Genomic DNA, 24,082 nt, shown 5'->3' with positions numbered 1-24,082 from the left:
CAGAAGCACACCATCATGTATTTATCAGTACAGCCAGGTATTTTTGCTTTAGCTTTCAGCCACAGTTTTGTGTTGTTTGGCCTCCCTCACCACACTGCCTATATTTACCTACCTACAGCTCTGCACCAGGCTTTTAACTTGAAAGTTAGGTAACTATTACCAAGAAAAGGCTCCATGACAACAAAAGATTATGAGCTTAACCTGCACCTATGCTTACTTGCACTGCTTGGTCCAGTTAGTGTACGGTTTATGCAGCTACAGTGTGCAATGTTTCCAAAGGGGACGTTCTGATCTTTCGACCTCTCCAGTGCTCAATAATCCTGTTAGATTTGGCTGTCTAGCACAGTATGGGATGAGTAAACGACAGTGAAGTTTCTTCAACCAGAAAATCTGAGTTTTAGAGTGTCACAGTTTGTGCATATAGTTCCATAAATGCAAGTGTGTACGTGGGAAACAAATAAGACTAAGAAAGCTCATTAATAACACACATACAACCATAGCCACAAATAAATAGTTAGTAATGTTAAATGTGTATTTTAAATAATCAGCTCATAATTTATTGGCAAATTCCCCTCTTGTAAATTGTGTTTAATCTTGTACCATACAAATGAGAGACATAAAATGAATCAGGGAAAACATTTAAACCATCAGTTAGAAGACAATTCATACATCAGTGAAGTAAGACTTTCTTGTATTCAAGATCCCTGAATTAAACATTTCGGGAGCTAACAAAATGCAGGGAAAATCCTGGATCTACTTAAGGTGAGGTATAATCTTCGTCTCTTTCACAATCCACCGTCATCCTGTAACAGGAAAGAAGTCACATGTTTATGTTTTGTTTGGAACAGGAAGCGATCTCACAGATGACTGACAGTGCTGTAAATGAATGTGAGTGTCATGTTAATATGCGGGCATTTGTTGATGCAATACATATGTGGATATCTGGGAAAAGAAACTAACGGAGTACAAAGAAAGTTTTGATTCTTCAATTGTTCATGCTTGATTAGTTTTCATATACATTATGTTTGAGATCCTCTGAAAGTCAGCACAAATACCTTGTTCAGTCATCACTATTTGTTCAACCATGTGCCAAATCCAAGTTTAATTTTCAACCTGTTGATATATTCTTGTTCAAAACCACATGTCCAAAGTTATATTTTGACAATTTTCAGTTGACTTACAGTATTTAACAATTATAGAGTTCCCATGTCGAGTCACATTTTTTAAGACCCTTTCCCCAAAAGATTTTTCAACAGATTAAAATTAAAAAAGGACTGTTTCAGAATAATTAATGAATTACTTTACACAGGAGGCTAAATCGGAGCATTCCTTTTTTTTTTTTTTAGAAAAAGAAAGGTATTTTGTATGTATGTTCAACCTTTCAATTCCTTACGTGTGGGGTTTAAGGAGTATGTTAGGGTTTTACATGGGCTTATTGACTTTCCTGCTGAGGGTTAAAACTATGCTATCAGCTGATGAGCTTAGTGCAAACAAATAAAGAGTTTGCTTGGCTTTGTGAGCTATCTTTAAACAATCCAACTCCTTATTTGAGAATGCATCTACTAGCTTAGCTTTGCAAAAAAAAAAAAAAAAAAAGTGAATGGTGACCACCACCCCTAAAGTTTATTACTCAACTGTTTTCTTTGTCTTTTTTGGATAACAAAGTAAAAACAAAACATAGGCTATGTAACTCTCATGTCTGTCCTCTAAATTTAAGCTAGTAGCTGTATAACGTTGGAATACGCAGCCTTCTTCCTGCAAATGGATAACAAGCTAGATTTGATTTTTTTTGTCTCTTTTAACCTTGAGGTGTATAAATTAGGTGAACACATTCAGACTGAATGTGTGTTGATGTCACATCTGGACATACTGAAAATTTTATGATTAAGGACACATGAAATAACAACATTTAACAAGCTGGTTAGCTTAGTGCAAAAACTAGGGACAGTCCCAATTTCTTTCTGTTGAAAAGAGCTGCTTTGATAAGACAAAATATGTCAAAAAAATTCATATAGCTTAAATGAGTACATTTGGAGCACGCACACCTGCTATATTGTGCAACTCTTACTACAATCCCTGCCAATCTACCCACTTCTTTGGGCACATTTTATGAACAGTGGTCACCATACGTTCCCTCTTCCTCTTTACCATCAAAAGCACAAAATAAACCCTGTACTGTAGACAATACTGTAAGGCAATGTCTTTTGGAGATGGCACACTATGAGGACCAAAAATTTGTGGTTTCAAAGTGGCTTGGTTCAATTTGATAAAGTTGTTCAATAATGTAGTACTTCCCAATTTGTTTTTATCCAATAGGTCTTATCGATCATTTAAACAGTTTTCATGATTTTTGAGATATCATGATTTGTTCACCTACATCTTTGCTGTCCCGACAGTCTCCACAGATGCATCCCAAGCAGCCGTTGATCACCTGGATGCCGCAGAGCACCAGCTGCAACACCCCTATTGACAGCAGAATGGAGAACAGAACGACATGCCACATCACTGCGTTCTCGGGGAACTTGCAGGTTGTCCACAGAGTCTGGTTTGTGAGGTAGCTGCCATTACCACTGCAAAGGAGAACAGTAACAGAACATAAACAGCAACAAAAAAAGCAGTTTATGGAATATGTGAAGCAGGCCAAGGTTTGGGCATAGGGAGAAAACAAAATGTCAGTCAGAAGTTGATTGGAGCAAAGAGTAAAGAAAGAAGCACAAGGGGAAAATAGGGAACTAAGATAAATACTTTTATTTTAAATATATAGAGTTTTACTTTTAGCATTATATTAAATTGTCAAATATTTAAGAGATTGAGGGGCATTTAGTCAAATCTCCTTTTTCAAGTTTTTACGAGTTAGATGTGAAAATTGATTGGTCCCACATGATTGCATAGTATCTTTACCAGCTGAGGTTGTCAGCTTGGCTTAGCACCAAGACAGACAAAGGGAACAGTCATCTGTACTCTGTCCAAAGATAACACGTTACTTGCAAACTAGTAACTGTAATACTCAGATTATCCCTTGCATGTTTTAAACAACACAACAGCCCACACGATTTTTTTATTTTTTATTTTTTTAGTTGAACGGTTTGCTCGTATTCCCAATTTCTATTTCATATGACCTTCTAACCTTTTGCGAGGTACAGCTTTAGTCAAGAGTAGTGCCGTCCTACTCCTCTTAATTACAGGAATTGTTTATTTATTAATGTACACTTTGAAGTGTTTGTTTTCACAAGTGCTTAAAACTGCAGCATTTTTTTACACTCACAATACGATACAATTGATGATACTGGGTTCGCAATACAATCCACAATTTATTGTACAAAATTTGACTGTAGACAAATTACATTAAAAGGTGAAACCAAATTGTCAGTGTGATTTGACCTTTTATTTTTTATTTTTTTCTCGCAACAAGGGGAGGGGATTGCAAGTCCTTACCACATTATTCTAATGTTAAACGAAAGTCTTTTACAATTCATCACGGTATATAAAACCTAGCTGGATATAGTTTTTTATTTTACAACAATAGTCCGAAAATAAAAAGTTACAAATGTAGTTTAATTACTATTTGACATACTGGGTAATAAACTTGCTATTTAGTCACCTTCCACAGCAGAATTGAAACTGAATGTGTGGTTAATAGAAGAACTACACTCTGAACAAACAGACACATAAAAGGGGAAATTGAGGTTTGAAAGAGGAAGGACAATTGGAGGTTGAAAATTATCATCACACAGTGTTTCCCTCTCTTCTAAAATGTGGCTTTCAATCTGCTGTCATCAGGAACAACATTACATATTAACAATACGTTTACTTGTTAATTATTGTTACAATCAGGTGATGGGCCTCAATCAGTGAAGCATTCTTTCGTGCTTAAGCTAAAAAAACCCTCAGTGTTTCCAATCCTGTTATCATTTTAGCATTATCACTTTAGCAGGGCCTTGTGTTGTTTTGGGGCCAGTTAGGAAGTACAATTGAGCATTTGTTCCTCAACCCCAAAACCCAAGAATGCTAATCTGTAGCTTAGCCATGATCAAGCTAAAACAAAAGATTTTCCCAGGCAAGAGAGTTCAAGAGAGTTTGCAATCTGACACAAAACTGCCACTGGTCCAGTCTGCCACCTAGTGGATTTTAAATAAGAATAATCAATTTTGAAGAGAAGGAGTTTCTCTGCTCTTCTAGAAAGAATTAGATAAGTAAATGTGAATAAAGGAGACAGGGAAGTGCAAACATACCTGCAAAACAGCAGTTGTCACACGAAAATGCACTACAGAAAAAATTACTTTAAAATATGTGTGAGTTATCATCGACAAACACTCACGAGTTTTCAAATGGATATGTCCAGTCGCCACTCTCCACAAGACATTTAGGTCCAACAGCCAGACCAGCTGAGGCCACACTGGTGCAGTAGATCGCGCCGACCACTCCAAAAGCAGAGGAGAAAACAGAGTTCAACATCTGGAGAAAAGACAGGAACACAGACTTATTTTGCTATATTTTCACATAAGAAATGTTGGTTTCTATGAGACCTCAGAATGGGTTCACTCTTTCAGGAGTTTAGTTTGCTTGTTTGTTTCTTCTCTAATTGACTTTTCTTTGCTCGTTTTGTCTTGCAAACTAATTTTACACATTACTGTCCTCCTTCAGCCTCCTCATCTGTCCTGCCCGCATGACCACCATGGGGTCCAGAGCCTTCAGCTGCTCTGCCTCCCTCCTCTGGAACTCCCTCCCACCTGACATCCGTATCGACTCTCTGTCCATTTTCAAATTACATCTCAAAACCCACCTGTTCAAACAAGCCTACTCACTCTGATCCATCCATTTCACTCCTGTTTTTAATCTTGTAAAACTATTATCTCCTTTTAACTTTTTGTTTATATTTTATTGTTTTTTAAACTCTGCATGTAAGGTGTCCTTGAGTTTTTGAAAGGCGCCCTCAAATAAAAGGCATTATAATAATAATAATAATTATTATTATTATTATCATTATTATTATTATTAATAATGATAATAATAATAACAAAATATTTACACAAATGAAGTTAGGTTGCATGAGAATTAATACTTGTGGTCCTTAACAGATACAATATAGTGGGGGGGGGAGTAGGGTACTCTGAAAAGAAAGTCACTCATTTGTTTCTTTCAGGACATCCATCCATTTTTGTTGTCTTCCTTGACAGATGGAGATGCATCAGATTTATCCCAAGATCATACAGATACCTAATTGTATCCAAGTCCACTGAAAAAAACTCTACCTGCAGAGGAAGACCAAGAAATATAATTTGAAAAATCGTAGGGGAGCTTTAGTTCAATCTGTTAGGTTCTAGATTTAACTTGCTTTCTCCATGAAAAACAAGTATAGCTGTGACGGCCACTCACTTCCTTTAGTGGTTCACCAGCACATATTTATCTAGCAGTCAACCAAACAAAAAGTTGACATTCTTAGTTGGATCTGTTATTTGTTTATATTTGCATCGTTTAAATTTAGTGCACACAGTTTATACATTGTAAGATTAAACACAGTTGTACGAATAATTATTTATTCATTTTGAGTTATCTGGATGTTGGAAGTCTTGCCTTAAGGAGCTCTTATGATGGAGCCAACTCACTGTAACAGACCATGCGTGTGACATCAAAGGGGGGATTTGGGTTTAGTAAGCATTTCCTTGCATTTAGTTAATTTGTCGTCCATTTTGTCTACCCCTTGTATTTGATTTGGTTTGGCCAAACCACTGTATAAGTTCCCTTTTGTCTCGGTGTGTTAGAGTTATACTAAATTGACCTTTATAAGCTTTATAAAAAACCCACCTATTCTTTAAAATGAGCCCTGTGCCTCATGCCTTACTGCTTGGTCCTTGACAACATCATTGCAAAATTCTACTTCCTGCCTATTGAAGAGAAGTGAGTACTTCTGTTAAACATACGTAAAACAAACTTGTGGCTTTCAATATCTTATTTTACTGTTCCACAACTGTTGTGTTTGAAAGAGCCTAAAACTGTGAACGTCAAATAAAAAAGAAATACAAAATAAGGAAGTTAAAAAATGCACACACACACACACACACACACACACACATATATATATAGTTGTTCTTGTGCTTTGCCAGTAAATACACTTTTTTGCTCCTCTGTCAGTTTTCGCCTTAATCGTTGATCTTTATCTGGAAGTCCATTAACTGAAGTGCAAACCTTTTATGACTTGACTCACCCGGCATCGGTTTCCACAACATCCTGCTCCACAGCAACCCTTGCCCCCAGCCCTGATAGCTGAACAGCTTGGACACAGCATCTGAAAAGTTAAACACATATTTTTTCCACTATTGTCAAGAATATCTCAGATTACATGCAAACTAGAAGCTCCCCAAATATTGTATTATCTAGCATCAAATGTGTGTGTCCTTGTGTGACTATTCTCTTATCTCCTAAACCAAATATTTGTAAATCCTGAATTGAGTTTCACTCTCCTCACTACCCAGCAGGCACTGACATCAAACATCCACTGAATTTGGAGCAGGAATAGAAAAAACAAACTTCCTGCTCAGTACTCCAAACTGTAATGTCACAGTAATAACAATGCTACCTTCAGGAAGATCCAAAGGTCTCTCCGATATACTAATGTGATAAGTTGTATAAATAATTTATTGTCCTTGTAAACCTTTAAAACACTGATAAAATGCTGCCAGAAACTCACAGACCCAATCACTCCACTCTGCTAATGCTAAGTTCCCTTTTTTAAAGGTCAAAGTACAAAACCCCAATGTAAACTATCTCCCTTATTGTTAGTAGTATTTCTTGATAAAGTTTTACCAACAAAGTGTAACAAAAGAAAAAGTAGATATTGTATGTTGAAAAAGGTGGGGAAAAAGTATAGTGCACCATTGGTAAAGATAGAACAAATTGAATTCACATGTTAATTTAATGTTACCCATTAATCTGTTTTGTTTTATCTTGTTTTTAAATTTCCCAAAATAATGCAGTGTAGTAAATTAAGATTATTATCAATTATTATTATTATTATTATTATTAATAATAATTATTACAGACAGTAGTGGGTTGTAGTATGATTGAATTGAAGTATAATGCCTCATCAGGTCAAAATCTTCTTCAATCCTACAAAGCAGACACTTTTGTCCATATCAATGCACATCAGAGAGCTTCAAGGAAATCTTTAAGTAAAAGATTCTCAAAATTAAACTTGATTTCAAATACTTTGTAATAAATTCATTATATCTACACAGTTGTTACTTACAAAAAGGCCTCCTCCAATGAGCCCCCCCATGAGCCAAACCTGCATGGAGATCTGACCATGTTCCAGTTTTTCTCCACTAGGGAAGAAAAGCAGCAGGTTGGAGATCATGCAGATGAACGCCGTTGGCAACAGTATCAAGCCCACCAGGCGGGCACATTTCCCCGTACAACACATGTTTTATAAATAATTGGTATACCTTTATCTCTACTATTTCTGCTCCTTCTTTGTATCTAACCTCTCTTGGAGTGTGTTCAGATTAAAGGAAGTCTGTACAAAGTGGGCGAAACCAAAAAGGGAGGCGTACCAGAAAGCACTCCCCTCTAACACAGTAAAAGTCTAATACAGGCATTGATAGTCAGAGCAGGATGGAGACACAGAGAGAGAGAGAGAGAGAGAGAGAGAGAGAGAGAGAGAGAGAGAGAGAGAGAGAGAGAGAGAGAGAGAGAGAGAGAGAGAGAGAGAGAGAGAGAGAGAGAGAGAGAGAGAGAGAGAGAGAGAGCAAAGGCTAACTAGTGGTGTGGCTGCAATGTTATTTGATTTTATAGCTGGTAATCTAATACAAGGGTCAAAAATTCAAAAATGAAAAATAGTATCAATGACAAAATGTTCTCCTACTTGTCAAGATTTATGTACTTACTTAAAAAAAGAGGGAATAAAGAGCAAGGTTATCTGTGTTTGTTGTGTTTGTCGAAGGGGCTCTAGTCTGATGCACTTTGGTTCCAGTTGATATGAGTCTGTTCTATATATGGCCTTGTGAAAACATAAGAGAGGGCTGGCCAACAGAATAGCTGAATAAATCGGTAATGATGTATCTGTTAAGTATGAGGCGTAATTGAATGGTCTCATTTTCGGGTTTATATACCAGAATGTACCTTATGGGGACTAAAGTCATTTCAGAAGTCCCGATTGGGATTTAATTTATCCTAGTTTAAGTTTGTTATTAGGCATGAATTGCTTATGGGCTTATTCATTTAGGAGAGACACAATTAATTAATCAATGAAACATTTATTTCAAATGTATAATACTGAATTATTGTCAAGAATCTTTGGCACTTGAACTCTGCATAGGGAAATCAAAGATGTCTGCCCTGATCAGCAGCAAGATCTATCCCCCTTGGAGTCCAGAGAGTGGTGGGGGAGGCAATAGCTGATGGTGTGGTCTGAGGCTGAGAGGCTGATCATACAAAAATATCAAACAGCACGCACATCCAAAAAATTCAGTAGGCCTACTGGGTGCTGGACAAAAATCATTGAAAAGCAAACAAACGCTAAGTCTGCATACCAGATTACATTATCACCATTTGTAACATTTTGGCCCCTCACATTTTATCAGACAAGAGCTGATCTAACTCAAGGATGGGGTTGATCGAAATAGCTGAATATGTCATACTGTATGTCATACTGTGAAGACTGGGTTGACCAGATGAAGGCTGATGATGCGATCTGGGGCTGTTGAGATGAAGGAGGTGATGAAACTACAAAGGTTTGGTGGTGATAGGGAGGCGGAGAATGTAATAAAAGTAATGATGACATAAATATACAGGTGGAAGAGAAAGCCATATTTAATAAAGAAAGCAGAAATATGACAGCCAAAAACTAGGTAATGGAGCAGTGCTATTGGAAAAATTTGACCAGGTGATTATTGCACGACCAGGTAATTTACTTAGCATGTGTGAAGGACTACATATACTGTAGTATAAGAATGAAAAATAAAACCATCTGACAGAATATAGTCTTCTTGACTGGACTTTTATAGAGCTACATATTTACAGTTTGAAGGTTTGGATTAAGCTGTCCACAATGAATACTAGTCAATACACTCTTGTGTGTGTGTGTGTGTGTGTGTGTGTGTGTGTGTGTGTGTGTGTGTGTGTGTGTGTGTGTCTGATTGTGGTGAAATAGTTGAACGCGTCTTTGCAAAATTCAATATTATTATATATCAGCTTTTGTGTGGTAATCAGTCCACACATTTTCTGTCTTTGCCAGTTTATGTAGCTAAAGTTACAATATCATATTTTCAATGACCGCATTTAAGTATATCATTAATACAGGCAGTCATGTCATAATCCACGGCCTGTTGAGGTCATTTGTGTAGCTAATGTTGTATCTCAAATCAAAAATTGGAGGGCTTTTTTAATGTTTTAGTTTCTGGTGGTTTCTAGTGAGCAAATGAAAAATAACATAGCCCAGGGGGAGACTGTCTTAACTCTGGCACATGTTATCTTTGGTTAGTATATGCTCAGTTACCAACATGTTTTACTTTGTTGTCCACACATTTATTTCCCACATCACTGCCACTATCAATGGCAATGGGTGTTGTGTATTTAAAGTTTTTTGTCCCCAAGTACTTTTTCAGATTGGTTTTGCTGCTGATACCCTTCGTGACTCCCTCATGTGAGAGTGATGCATCTCAACCACAGGAGCAGCCGAGAGGTGTTGTGAATTTTAAGAAAGCATGTTGTTGTTTTTTTTGTTTTCTTTTTTACATTTGAATAAAAATAGAGTGCATTATAATTAAAGTTAATACAATATCAATTGTTAGTTCTGTAACAAAAACTGAAAAGAAAAACAATATTCAGTGGTTAGCTTTTCTTGTCTTTTTATTATGTTTATTGTTGTAGCTTTCTCTCCCACTTTTTTCTTCCGTTGGGGAGCTTTTTAGTTTTGTTTATTGGAATTGCAGTTTTCAATGAAAGAGCAGCTTACATGATAGAGTTTTTAAAGTCTTTCTGATACATTTGACGTTGTAATGTGTAGCTTTGGGTTAGTAGAAACACTAAGGCTTGTCTCACCTGGTCCAGGCCCTAACATTGCTCATATTTAACCAGCCAATGACGTGAAGGCAAACAATGCGGGTGCGGCTGACCCCGAGTCCCTCACTCATGTCAACTTTGTGATAGGCTGGATCAATATTCATTTTGAAACCATTAACAGGGTGGTTATCCTTTCGACGGTCCGCGATGGTCCAGCTCTGTATGGTGACAGAGTCCGAAACTATCCACTAAAGACAGCGACACTCTTCTTCTTCAATGACAGGCAAGTCAGCCACTTTACAATGTTTTATCTCTTTAAAACATAGCCCTAATCATGAATGATAGCCAACACTGTTTTGTCAAATGTGTCTGTCTCTTGAAGATAAAGTTAAAGAGCTCGTGTCAAGGTGCCTGCAGGCCCGGGACATGGCATACTGCCCATACAGTAGGTTCCCAGTTGGTGCCGCCATATTGTCAGCAGGTGGCGCCATAATCACAGGTAACATCAGCTAAAGTTACGGTATATGCCTTATTTTTAAAATGAAAACGTTTGCTTAAGTGTTTGAGGCAAAGAAACAAACAGTATTAGTCCAACAGAAAAAGAGCTCAATTTCGAAAAGCTATTTCATAAAAACGGTCCTCTACATCAAAAATCAGTTGTCCTGTGCCTTATAAAGACAAATCAGGGCTTCTGCTAAATGACTGCACAAAAAAAGGGGATTTTTTTTTTAATGCAATCCTTGTAACAAATTATTATTATTGACAGATTATTGACAATGTGTGTAACACTTTCATGCATGAAAGTCAGGTAGCCAGAGTTTTTTATATGATTGTTTTTTTTTAGTGTTTTTTTTACTTCTTAGTAGTACAGTTTGACCTTATTATTATTATTCATAATAATAATATTAATATTTTATTATTATTAATAGTATAAAACATGGTTGTATTTATTCATTTTGTAGTGCATAAACAAACTGATTGTTTTTCTTTCAAAAAACATTTTTAGTCCTCACATGTCCACTGGGGTGTAGAAAACCATTTAAATAAAACATTTTAAAGGATGATGGTATTTGAGGTTTGGAGTTTTCCTATTTAAAACGAGAAAACACAAGATGAGTTCCAACTACCTTCTCAGATTTTGCCTGGAGGCTGCCAGAACAGCATAACAGCAGCCATTTAATGGGAGAAACACAACTGATGTGGAGTTACCATAAATATCTCCACATCCGTTATTTTCATGATCAGTATTGTCATTGAAATATTGCCGGCAATGCATGATTTCCAACTTAGTCGACAGCTGCTCAATCAGGTTTTTCTTCAAAACTAAAATCAAAACTTTAAAATGTTCACAATACCATTGCTACTTAGTTGTTACATTATGTTTCAAAAAAATATAACCTGCAAGACTCTTCTCGATCAACAGGATTTGTAAGATATTCCTGAACCACATAGCATAAGTGAGTTACACAGGCATTTTTGATTTTAAAGAAATTTTTGGTACATTAACTGGCCACTGGATGACAGTGTATCGGCTGACTTGTGCTAGAGTCCACTGGAGTGGCTGATGTGAAACCATCGCATTTAGTGGAAAACAGCTTTTGAAAAGCTGTCCACTGTAGTGAACAGTATGCGTGAAAGGGTTAAACAAATAAAAGATTAATCCCCCAAAAAATGTGCAATGGTGTAAAGTAACGAGCCTAAGTTAAAAAACTTCAAGTCAATAATCACAACAATACAGCTTGCTTTACAATCTTGAGACACAAGATATGAGAGTTTTCAAAATGTGACTTCCTCCTGGCTGTAGTCTCAGCCTACCTCATATTAATGTATGTATAATTTAAGAAGTTGTGTTTAAAAAAACAAACTATAGAGTGTATCAGAAATAATATTGTACGGATCAAAAATCGGTGTCAAATGTATTTGTATGAAATTTAAACTTTTACATGGCTTTAAAAAAATTATCTAAATCCCTTTTCACCACCAACAAGTAGTCCATGATCTACTGTATATATTTATGTGTTTTCAGGCTGTAATGTGGAGAATGCCTCCTACGGTCTGACTGTGTGTGCTGAGCGAACTGCCATCCAGAGGGCCGTGGTGGAGGGACACAGACAGTTCACTGCAATTGCTGTTACATGGTGAGACCCTGAGCATGACATCATTAAAAGTGTGACATGTTCTTCATTGTTTATCCTTTCATCCTGTCTTTTATGTACATAGTGATATCAAAGACCGTTTTGTTGGGCCATGTGGGGCATGTCGTCAGGTTCTTATGGAGGTAAGATATTTCCTTTATGACCAGTACACTGAATCAACCTGTGATTGGCAAGTGACACTCATAAGGTCAAGTATTTTCTGTCTGTAACTTTGTAATAAAAAATGTGACTTGCCTGTTTTACTTGTAAAAAGAAAGAAAAAAAAAACATAAATGCCCAAATATTTATACATATTTTGAAGGCACATGAAGGCACTGGAGGTTTGTACATTAGAACAAACCATATTCTGGAGCCCATTGTACAAGCACAGTCAAATATTGTGACAACCTCATGAAGTACAGCAGCATTGTTCTGTATGAGTCATTTTGATGTATTTATTTGCAAAGGCAATTTTTTTTACCTGTGTTTTCTGTGAATGTTGGACACCACTATGTCTTTAGTATTAGAGTCCAACAATAACTTACTGGATACAAAATATCAAAACTGCGAACAGAAAGAGACAATGGTATCACACCCCCTGTTTTTCTCTCTCCACAGTTTGGATCAGATTGGGTGGTATACTTGACAAAGCCAGATGGCTCCTTCAAAGAAACCAGCCTCAGTGAACTGCTGCCTCTAGCCTTTTCCCCAGAGCACCTTGGAAAGAAATGATTAAGCCTCATCAGCATTTCAAGTCATGTGTTGTTACTTTTGTAGTTTCACTTTAAACATCTTCAGAAGGTTGTTACAAAAAATAAGGATTTGGTCACAATAAAATCAAACCCATTCGGATGTGTGTGTTATTATCTTTTTTTATTATTATTATTATAATGAATTACAATATGAAGAGCATAATATCACGCAACGGGGACTTAACCAGAGAACTGTGACACAAATGTCACGTGATTAATGTGGGCTGGTCAGGAATCCGTTTCCGGAAACATGGAGGCTGTGGTGAGCGATGTCGTAGCTCCTGAAGACCTTTTAGTAAGTTTTATAATCATATTACCTTTATATATTTTACAAAACGAATTTAAATTTATTACAGATGCTATTACAAGATGTTTAAACTTGGAAAATGCGGACATTACGGAGAAATGGAGGCTGTCGGAGGATATTTGGTTGCGTGACACAGCGAGCTGACGCTAATGTTGATGTTTTTGATCTTAAACGGGGTCGGTGTCATAAACACTTCACTTCATATATTTTTATCATTTACATTAAGCTGCTGATTTGAGAAGTAACTGTTCCTTTACTGTTACAGATGGAGACGAACTAGGTTGCTATGTCAGCTCTTTTCTACTGATGATTTTTTTTTCAATGTTTTGCTACGCAGAATAAAACTAAAGCATGAACGATGGTTACACGTGTACAAGGCCAGTGCCTTTCTCAAGGGATGAGTAAATAGAATGTTGCCTTCATTTCTTTCTGCACTTCATGTAGAACTGTCTCTTTCTTCTTTTTTTATAGAAATTTGAGAAGAAATACAACAATGAATTGGTGAAAGGAGCTGTCTCCAGAGACACTAAGTTTGAATATGCCTGGTGTCTGATCAGGAGTAAATACACTGATGATATCAAGAAGGGAATTGTGCTCATGGAAGGTAAGTTAATTTAGATACAAGTCACAATAGTCTAAGTTAAATATCAGAATGACTGTACCCTATTTAGAGCTTAGTTTGGACAGGTTTTGGATGATGAAGAATAATAAACAAGTCGCCTATACAGGAGACAATTATTCCTTTTTGATACAGTCTAACACCAACGTTGTGAAATAGTTTCGTAATTATATTTGAAAATGTATTGACGTGTGCTGCTGCCCTCTGGGACAGGTCAGCCTTGTGAAAGAGATCTTTATGTCAATTGGTTAATAGAAATGATATTTTATTTTGTGTGAATATCTCAAACCACATTGTTTATAATTTTTCAGCCTTATTAAAATATATATATGTTGCAATGTCATGTGTGAAAATGTATCATCCAGACTTTTACTAAACACATTACCTGTGTGATAATGCAAAAATATTAGAATAAGGTTATTGCAGCCTCAATGTTTGCGATCAAAGGAATCTGTAACATATCGTCTTTGTCTTCAGTAGAATTTAATACGTGTTATTGTTGTTTTAGAACTGGTTCAAAAAGCCTCAAAGGACGACTCTCGAGACTTCTTGTTCTACCTTGGTGTTGCGAACTACAGACTCAAAGTAAGTGTCTATCCTAAAGTCCAGGTGACACTGTTTCACTGGAAGCATTCACTTACACTAGTAGATATAGCTTTCCCCATCAAAGCTAATACTTCATTTAAAATGTGCAATTATTTGAGAGTGCCCTCCCCTGTTGTTCTTCCAGGAATATGAGAAAGCTCTAAAGTACATCCGGACGCTTCTAAGGAATGAGCCAGGGAACAAACAGGCTCAAGATCTGGAGAAACTCATCGACAAGGCTTTGAAGAAAGGTAACAACCAATCTGTGTGCAATGACTTGATTTGTACAGTTGTTTAAGGGATTTTAAACAAAGAACTGACACTCACATTGTTTTCCTCCAGATGGCCTGGTCGGCATGGCGATTGTCGGGGGGATCGGCGTTGGCTTGGTGGGTTTGGCAGGCCTCGTTGGCCTGGCTGTGTCAAAAGGAGCTAAATCCTAACCCGGACACAGGACTATGTGTCTTGATTTTTGCTGGACTGATACACTGATTCTCCCCTGCATACAAATTAAAATTAAAATGTTGCAAAAGCTTGAAGAGTTCTTTAAGGATTTTGGTTTAATGTGATAAATATAACTCAAAGAGAACGATGACCTGTTTTCATGCATACAGTTTTAATTCATATTAAATACACTTAGCCACCTATTTGAATACCATGGCATGTTACTTTTTATTATTTGTGTAAAGAAATTAGAATAGTAAAGGTGCAGTTCTGCTTTATGTTATGACTTAGTATGCACAAAAGCTTTGCACATAACTTTTTACATTTACAATGACATTTTTTGTTTAACAATACATCCATAAAAAAGTGCAGTTGTGTTTCTGTGACTGTCTCTTCAATTGAATCACAGGGAATGTGTTATGGGGTTCAGAGGAAGGTGTAGCATGTAATGCCAAAAGCAACAGTTTTGTTAGTTTGCTGATGAGGTTGAAGGGACTCTGCTGTGGAGGCTGTTGATGTTCAATTGTATGTGGGACCTAAGGTTTCTTTTCATTTGTTCTAAATACTTAATTTAATTAAGGGAGGCAATGCACCTTTTGGAAATGAATACCTTTTGTCATGTATATAACACCCTAACATTGATCTGTGTAGGCATTTAATCGGTTGTGTTTTCCATATTGACAAATAAAAGGATTTTGAACTAAAATCAAGATTTCTGTCACAAAGAAGTCTTACTATTCAATGAAAATCCTCCTGTTAACCATTTACTCACTGATCTGTGAGCTAACTTCAGCAGGCGTAAGTTGCATTTAAAACAATGGCATTGTTTGTTTTATCAAGCAAATGGCAACACGTAAACAGGATAAATGTATTACTGAGCGAACATTTTACTCTGTTTATTTTCAAGAAAAAAGCTTGTCACGTTTTTTTTGTTTGTTTTTTGGATGCTCCTTAAAGTGGCATGAAAATGTGCAAAACCTGCACATTGAGCTTCAAACCTTGAATCACTTTGTTGAAATGTTGTCGCGGAACTTGTTGCTCACAACAATCAAATGTTTCCAACCTACCTTTTTCATGTCAGAAGTCAGATTGCAACACAAACTAGCAGTTGCTTTATGTACTCTGTGTTCCTATTTAAAGTGTCAACGCAAACAAAAATAGCACGTCACGATATTTATTTGAAGAGGTTTTGCCCACATTTTCAGTTACACTGAGGGAGTCCCTAAAAGCTGGACTGTCTTAAAATATACCCAAGTGTTATAATTTAATCACACACAATCAACAAAGTGTTAAAATATCAGAAACTATTTTGTTTCATGTTACATACAGTTTTTTGCGTCATCAAAGCAGCATGTTATCTAGATACATTTCGATAGTATGATAGGAAGAAATAAGTATGAAATGGTATTATCTGCTTGAAAGAGATATGAAAATCTTTTGCAATTTTAACTGATGTAAAAGACCAGGAAACAATATTTTTTTATTAATTAAACCTGTATCTTTTTTTCATCCAAGGTGTCTATTGATGATGGAGCAAAGTCCAGTATTTAATTCCATTCTTGTCACTGTCGTGTATTGACATTATTAGATTTGTCATTAGATTTACAATGCAGTGTTGTAGGAGAGCACATTCTGTCTCACTGGTCTTAAGCAGTAAGATAAGACTGTATGTGTCTCAACTAAAACGTGCCTGCCCTACTTTGCTGCGCAGTCAATCAGCCTTACATCTAGACCGACAGGGCGTCGCCATTTTACAACAGGAAGGCTCATAAAGGCTATCAGTTGTGTTTGGTGTTATCAGCCTGATGGGGTGTTACTCATTAACCAACATGACAGGACCGAAACTGCATAGGCACAGATCATTGAGAACAATAATGCTCTGGTGTGAAAGTGATCAAGTTTATGAAGAAAAGAAAAGGGTAAACGAAGAGATCATAAGACCCTTACATTTTTTTATTTCATATCCAAACAGAGGACAGAAAACACACTTTAAAACTAAGCAAACTTGTCTTTAGAATCAGCCTATGTAAAGTTTCCCAAACTTTTACATAAATGATTTCTCAAAGTCAGTGTAATTCAGATCCGCTTAAGTGAGTTTCAGTTACAAGGGCCAATGTTCATTGAGTACCTGCTGACTTAAACTCAACTGAGCGCTATTAATGTGTAATCACCAGGTAGAAAGGGATATGTCTTAGAACAGAGTGTATTGGCCAAGTTACACCCTGTTTTCATGTTTACATGGTAATTTAAAGTAGCTGTATAATCCAGAAGATCTCAGTTTACTCTCTGACACTATGGCAAGTGACAGAGGCAGTTCATTTAGATATATTTGTTACAATGTGAGTGATGTTTTTGTGTTATCTCCACCAAGATTTTATATTCTCCAACAACTTTTGTGGGCTGTTTATGTGCTCAGGTGTTTTTTGCAGAACATTGATCACTTAAGAGAAAAACGTGTCTTATCTTTATTGATATACTGAAGATTACAATCATTGTCTATAGATCATTGTCAATATTGTCTATAGACCGCTTAGTGGAAATGAGGTTATACAGTCACATTTATGTTTTTTTTATGTTTTTTTTTTATTATTATTATTATTTTTTTATTTACCTTTGGCTGTAGAAAACAAGCTAGTCGGAAAGACAAAGAGGTCACAATGATCATTTTTTGACTATTGAGAGCAACAAAATATTAATTGGTTGAACTGTTATGCAGTGTTACAATTGTTTCCAGGCTCAAACCACTTTAGGTCAAAAGCTAAAGAATGGAATTACTTATGCCCTTTCTGTCAAATATACCTGCGTGCACAGAACTTTGTGGTTATGTTGGTAGAGTTGGTTATCTCTCAACAGAACAGTTGGTGGTTCAATCCCTAGCATATATTCATTAGCTCTTTAAAAGTTATTTTTTAGTCCATAAAGTCTTTTTAACTTTAACGTCTCTGAAGGAACTGATATGTTACTAATTATAATCTGGAAGCACAATTAATTACCTAAAGGGCATCTTCTCCATAAAAACCATCTCACTTGGTGCAAAAATCCACTCTTGTGGCATCTCATACTAATGCTCTGCTTATGAAACCCAGCCATTCCTGTAATTCCTGCCAGATTACGTTAAAGTCTCAGCTAAAATTTTGACATGCCATGCTGATATCACTAAATGCATGAATGAACTTTGACCAAACCTCTCAAATACAGACCTCCTAGTCATCCCAGCCAGTTCCTCTACGCAACCACACAAATGATTTCCCAGCTTGGTACCAAAACAAAAGCCCCCAAAGTCTGCCTGGGATCTTGGTGTCATGACACAAGTTATGGGGCTTTAATTGCCTGGTCATGTCGAGTTGCATCAGGAAGATCAGACCTTACCTGTCCGAGCAATGCTACACAGCTCTTTGGCTCTTACGATATGGTATAGTGCTTATATTAATCCACCATGAGCTACAACTTGGCAATATGGGTGCTGATTTTGGGAATAACATCACTGGGACATGTGTATCACTCAGCCAGGTGTTGTGAACACAACTGATGAACATTACAGGGGCATTGGTAATCTTGATTATTCTCATGATACCTTACAGACTGTTATCTCATTGCTTGCACGAGACATTCAAAAAATACAGATAAATATGCATAATAAAAAGTATGCCATGGAGACATACAAAGAAGCAGAAGTGCAGCAGAATGTTAGTGTTGCTTGGGCTATTTCAGTTGTGAAACAAGTTAAGTTGGTGGTTGTTGTTTAATAGTTTGTACCATTTTTACTGCTTATAGAACCCATTTCTAATACCACTACATGAAAGTGATTCCAAACTTAAGGTTGACATGTTGTATTGAACAGCAGTTCTGAGTATTGTTATTAAACATCAGTCCTATTATATCAGTATCAGTACTGTATGGTGCCCAACCAACCCAGCTCCTATAATTTAATGCAACATTAATGCGTGACAGAATCACATGATTTTCTCTGGTGCACACACAGAGAGATGGGAATGCGTGCAGGGAAGGAGACACAGGTCAGAACAATGAATAATTAAATACACACGTGTATTGCCTATTTAACCAAACAGCAATCAATAAAAACTTTTTGCAGATTGTTAATCAAATTCAGTCGGCTAGCTGCTGCTGCACCTGAGGACATACACTACACAAAACACCCCAAAACTAAATAAATACTTCAAACAAAACCAAAAAACATATGTTCAAATATATGTTTTCTTTTAAGTGCAGTGTGTAAGCTGTATTACAAATTATAAATTTAAATTTAGGGCTTTTCTAGTCTTCTGAATACTCAAAGCACTTATGCACCGCTTGTCACACCTATCCATTCAAACAGTGATGGCAGTGGTTGCTATGTAGTGAGACCATCAGAAGAAACTAATCCCACTCATGTGCCATAAAAACATTTTTTTGTATTAGATTTCATTTTACAACATTTTAAAAAAGTTTCCTTTTTTAAACAGACCAGCCACTAAGGTGTGACCAAATTGTAGTGATCCTTTTTTGCAGTCATCTATGCTGTTTGTCTTTATGACTTCTCTTGAAAGACTACTTCAAAAAAAGTTGACGAGTAAGTGTTTAAACTCCTTAATCACATAACGGGTTGTTTTACCTGACAAAGCCTCTGAGATTTTAACATTCAGTAAGACAAACACATTAAATACCATTGCTGGGGAAAAAGTGAGCTGTAAAAAATGTGCTTCGCAAACAGCCATAAAATGAGACATTTATGGGCCTGTTTTCCAAACATCTCAGGTAGAGGTGAAGAAGACCAATGGGTTCATATTTAATCATTTGTGGTGTGAATTTCAGTCTTTGTTTAGGAAAAAAACAGGACAAATAGGGCCACAATGATTACGGTATTCTCTATTTATAAATGTAACTTAAAATAACTCTTATAATCTTATTTTACTCATGTCAGCTTAGCTGCAGCTTGACCCAGCCTCATCCTGTTTGGTTGAGAAATGAGGTTACTGACAGTTGACAGCATCCTAGAGTTAAATATTCTTTAAGGAGAGTAGAAACATATTTCAGCACAAGGTTATTTGGTGATCTATAAACTTATAGCAGAACTTTTGAAACTATTCTATGAGTAGTGTAACAATTCAGGACCTGAAAATGAAAAAAAAAAATCAGCCAAGAATGACATATTGTGATTGTATCAAAAAAAAGCTTCAGGACTCCAGTACTTGCTTATTTACTTTATATTTGAGATGATAACATTCATTTTTATTTATTTCGTTTTCGCATTGGTGTGGATCCTGAAGTTCAGATTTGAATCTACCAAACACCAAACATTTTAACTGATGCTTTTTTCCCACACAAGCTGCACGTATTCACTCCTGAAAATTTCTAAAAATTTCAGGAGGAATGTCCCTGACAGCTTCCAGATTTCTTTGTTCACACATGCATCTCACAGAGGAAGACTTTGTTTGGATGAAAGAGTGGGGGACCTTTAAGGCAATACATGACTTAAAAAGAACAACGAGTAAGTGGAGGACTAAAACAGAACTTCTATTCAGATTGCCATTTCAGGCAGCAATATGTACACGACAACAATGTCTGAATCTTTAGGGAACATGATGGGCGGATGAAGTGAGTCCACCTCTGTATCTTCTTCTAAGTAGTCAGAGAGGTAATACAGAGAATTGAATACATGAATTGAATTTGAACTCACATACTGGGAAGTCAATAATATTGTCTGATCTAGTGTCACAGCAGGCTTTGTGGCAGTCAGCGTAATCTCTTATCTACAGATTCTAGAGAAAAGGAGGTCAGATCCTAATGAATAGTGAATGTTAAAAAATGATATAAAATAAAAACTTCTTTTTTTTACATGGTGCAAATTTTTCCAACATGAATTGTAGTGTAGTTGCACAGGAAATGAAAAGTCATCATCCCTGTGAAAGAGGAAGAGCTTCTTTGGTAGAGGTGGCCATGAGGGATTAGCACCAGACTTTTTGGCATAATGGGTTGTGCTAATTTTCATGAAAAAAAATTGTAAATCTTAAGGTACAGGTTGAATGGCCCAAGAATTAAACCCTGGGAAACTCAAAATGTCCTTGGTGACCCACAACATAGTCTGTGATATGATCTGAGCCAGTTGAAGACGGTGTCCGATAATCCTATGAACTGTTCCAGTTTGTCAGAAAGAATTTTACTGTGCAAAATTATTGAATGAAGCTGTGTCAGTTTTGACACAGCTTCATTCAATAGATTTTACCGAAATCTAAATGTAATTGTCATCATTCTCTCATTGCTGGGATGTTGTATGAGGAGTAAAATCTTCTTTGGTGTGTTAGTTTACAATAAACAACTATTGAGTTAAGTCAGAGCAGCTTTCTCAAGATAAAAAAACAAGAGAAATTACATATTTTATATACAGTATGAAGATGCAAAAGGATCCATTATTTCCATTATCACTACCAACCTCCTCAATAAACTTAAGTACATCCAAAACTCTGCCACCCGCCTCTTCACCCGTACCTGTTCCCGTGACCACATCTGTCCTCCAGAACCTTCACTGGCTCCCCATCCCATTCCGTATCAAATTAAATCCTACTATTCACCCATAAAGCACTCCTTAACCGGGCCCCTCTTACCTCAAAGACAGGATGCCTGTACCCTCCGCTCCTCAGATGCTTAGCTCCTCACTGTCCCTAGGACCAAGCACCGAACCTGGGGAGACAGAACCTTCTCAGTTGCCACCCCCACCCTTTAGAACTCACTCTCATAACACATTTGAGACGCTGCAGACCCTACAGCCTTCAAGAGCAAACTAGAACCTCACCTTTTCCGCACTGCTTTTAACTTATAATTTCTTTAGTTAAAATCTAAATGTGTACAATTTTAATCTTTCTCTCCATACACTTTTTAACTGTATTTGTTTTTGTTTTTTCTATGTTTATTGGTTTATGTATTGTATATTGTTTTTATCCATTTACCTTGTCAGGTGTCTTTCTGTCTAAAAAGCGCTCTATAAATAAAATGTATTATTATTATTATTATTATTATTATTAATAATAATAATAATAAACTTTACTGTATCACTTAATGAATACTCAGCAGAGCTACTTTGGAGAATTATCGGGGGAACTCTAAGAAGACAAAACATGACTTGGGAATGGTGACGGATAATCAGGATGTGGTGACTTCACAAATTATACCAGTTTCTGTCGATTGCCTTAAAACATCAGGGGACAAAACTGAATGGCACATAAGGTCCTGTCCTGTCCTGGAAACATTCATATCAACGAAGTAGATATCATGGAGAGAGTGTTGTTTGTTATTCCCAATCATTTGTGCAAACTGAACAAACAATTCTTTTATCAGAGGGAAATAGAGAAATGTGAGATTATGATGATGCCCTCTGATGGGGTTGGAACATGTCAATATTTACACACTGCTTGTTCCCTCTCATCATCCGTGGGGGGGGGGGTTCAGGGTTCAGGTTGGATTTTGGATGTTTTCTGAAGCTTAAGATTGGTGATGTAAGAAATGACTTGAGGATAAGAATTTTACTTCTGACCAAATCTGACAGGAACAAAATGTGAAAGGCCTAAGAAAAGTTTCTATAACAATGCCGTATAAATAACAAGGGTGGGCAGAGTTAATAAAAATGTGACTTTCTTTAACCATTCATTGGTAAACAAAGTTGTGAACAGCGATAGCGGCTAATCAAGTGAAATGTCAGTCCCTAATTCTTTGTCCACATTTCAAAGCACTGGGTTCTGGTACCCAGCTCTCATCCTTCCTTCTTAATAAAAATGAAACTTGAACTGAAAAGCTGTAGATGTTCTTCCTGATTTGTTTATGGATAATTGTGACAAACATTTGCTGATCAGATCTGTTATTTGTGTCTTTCAATTTCCCAAGGATTTATTTGTGATGTAATTTGGTGTATTTTTTGCATTTCTATTTTTGGCTGCTCATTGTCTGTCTGAAACTCTGTTACTTATGTTGCTGCTTGTTTTGTCCAGGACATTCTTGAAAAAGAGTTTTTTTCATTTTTTTTTTTCATTATTTCTTCCTGGTTAAATAAAGGTTACATAAAATATATTAAAAAACATTTCTTCTAAACCTTTGGACTAATAGATTTCCAGAGAGGATGACTACTTGCATATTTATTACCTTTTTGTCTGCATGTCTAGCATTAGCATTCACTTTTCTATTGTTTATTGTTACGAGTTCATGCTAGATAGACTTTATTTCCACTCAGAAAAGTAACTCACAATTTTAAACTTGTGATTTATAGTTTAAACTCCAACATTTTTTCCAAATAAGTAATCCATCCATCCATCCATTTTCTACCGCTTATCCGGGGCCGGGTCGCGGGGGCAGCAGTCTAAGCAGAGACGCCCAGACTTCCCTCACCCCAGACACCTCTTCCAGCTCTTCCGGTAGGACCCCGAGGCATTCCCAAGCTAGCCGAGAGACAGTCTCTCCAGTGTGTCCTGGGTCGACCCCGAGGAAAAATCAAATAAGTGATTTCGCAGGTTAAAATTGCTGCTAACAAGCTTTGGCTAATGCTCTCCAGTCAATGTAGTTAAGTAAAGCAACAGTTTACTGTTTACAGCCCATATTTGAAAGTACCTACAGTAAGAAGTAATACAAGCAATAAGAAATCTTGAGGTAGATTGGTACCTGTTTGGGAGAAACCGTGAGAATTTGGTTTTCTAAATACTTTTACTTTACTAAATACTTGAAAGCATCATTTTTCATTTCTCCTATATTTAGCTAAATTTGATTTTGGCTTAATGCTAACTCTCATGTTAAGGGATCACAAAATATATTGAAGAACTTTCACAAAAAAACACAACTCCATGGTGAAACTCATTTAATACTCTGGGATAACAAAACTTACTCGAGTTTATCCTCTGGGAGACACGTGTTCTTGTACTGAAACAAAGCAATTTTCTATTGCAACATGTACCAGCCTTTATTGCTGTCATGGAAAAATACTGTAATCAGTATTTCAGAAATAATTGCACAACAGCAGCAGCCTCTTATAAATTAAGAACAGTTTGCCATTTTTTAGTCAAGATTTTAGGTAATGGATGCTGGTAAACAGACTTGCTATGTATTTTATTTTCTATTCTATCAAGCAACAATGTCTGAAGCGCTGTAAGGTGTGATAAAATAGTTACATGTTTACCTTTTCTGCGTCAGTGCAAATCATTAACAGTTCGAGGAATTTGTGTTTCAAACATTTGTACCTCTCAATTTTCCTAAACCACCAAAA

At 36.5% G+C, this 24,082-nt stretch overlaps 3 protein-coding genes across 4 annotated transcripts; 2 read left to right on the top strand and 1 right to left on the bottom strand.

The window, feature by feature from the left end:
• Positions 1–511: 511 nt before the first annotated feature.
• On the bottom strand, positions 512–7,491 carry tm4sf5 (transmembrane 4 L six family member 5). The gene is made up of 5 exons (XM_079371960.1): positions 7,247–7,491; positions 6,206–6,286; positions 4,319–4,455; positions 2,378–2,570; positions 512–803 (listed from the first exon to the last, which is right to left on the bottom strand). The coding sequence occupies exons 1-5, from the start codon at positions 7,418–7,420 to the stop codon at positions 786–788; spliced, it is 603 nt and encodes a 200-aa protein (XP_079228086.1). The 5' UTR covers positions 7,421–7,491; the 3' UTR covers positions 512–785.
• A 2,405-nt stretch (positions 7,492–9,896) lies between these two features.
• LOC306841865 (cytidine deaminase) lies at positions 9,897–12,984 on the top strand. 2 transcript variants are annotated; one of them, XM_079371890.1, is made up of 5 exons: positions 9,897–10,282; positions 10,382–10,498; positions 12,026–12,137; positions 12,220–12,277; positions 12,713–12,842. In XM_079371890.1, exons 1-5 carry the CDS (start codon positions 10,276–10,278, stop codon positions 12,818–12,820), a joined length of 402 nt encoding a protein of 133 aa, XP_079228016.1. In that variant the 5' UTR covers positions 9,897–10,275; the 3' UTR covers positions 12,821–12,842. The 2 variants fall into 2 exon arrangements, with proteins under 2 accessions (XP_079228016.1, XP_079228015.1); XM_079371889.1 differs by having other exon boundaries at positions 9,905–10,282; positions 12,753–12,984.
• Positions 12,985–13,121: 137 nt separating this feature from the next.
• Positions 13,122–15,551, top strand: fis1 (fission, mitochondrial 1). The gene is made up of 5 exons (XM_079371878.1): positions 13,122–13,181; positions 13,665–13,797; positions 14,321–14,397; positions 14,543–14,648; positions 14,740–15,551. Exons 1-5 carry the CDS (start codon positions 13,137–13,139, stop codon positions 14,838–14,840), a joined length of 462 nt encoding a protein of 153 aa, XP_079228004.1. The 5' UTR covers positions 13,122–13,136; the 3' UTR covers positions 14,841–15,551.
• The last annotated feature ends 8,531 nt before the right edge of the window (positions 15,552–24,082 follow it).

This window comes from Symphodus melops (genome assembly GCF_947650265.1).
Source record: "Symphodus melops genome assembly, chromosome: 20".
Lineage (NCBI taxonomy): Eukaryota > Metazoa > Chordata > Actinopteri > Labriformes > Labridae > Symphodus > Symphodus melops.
This window is presented reverse-complemented; position numbering and strand designations above follow the sequence as displayed.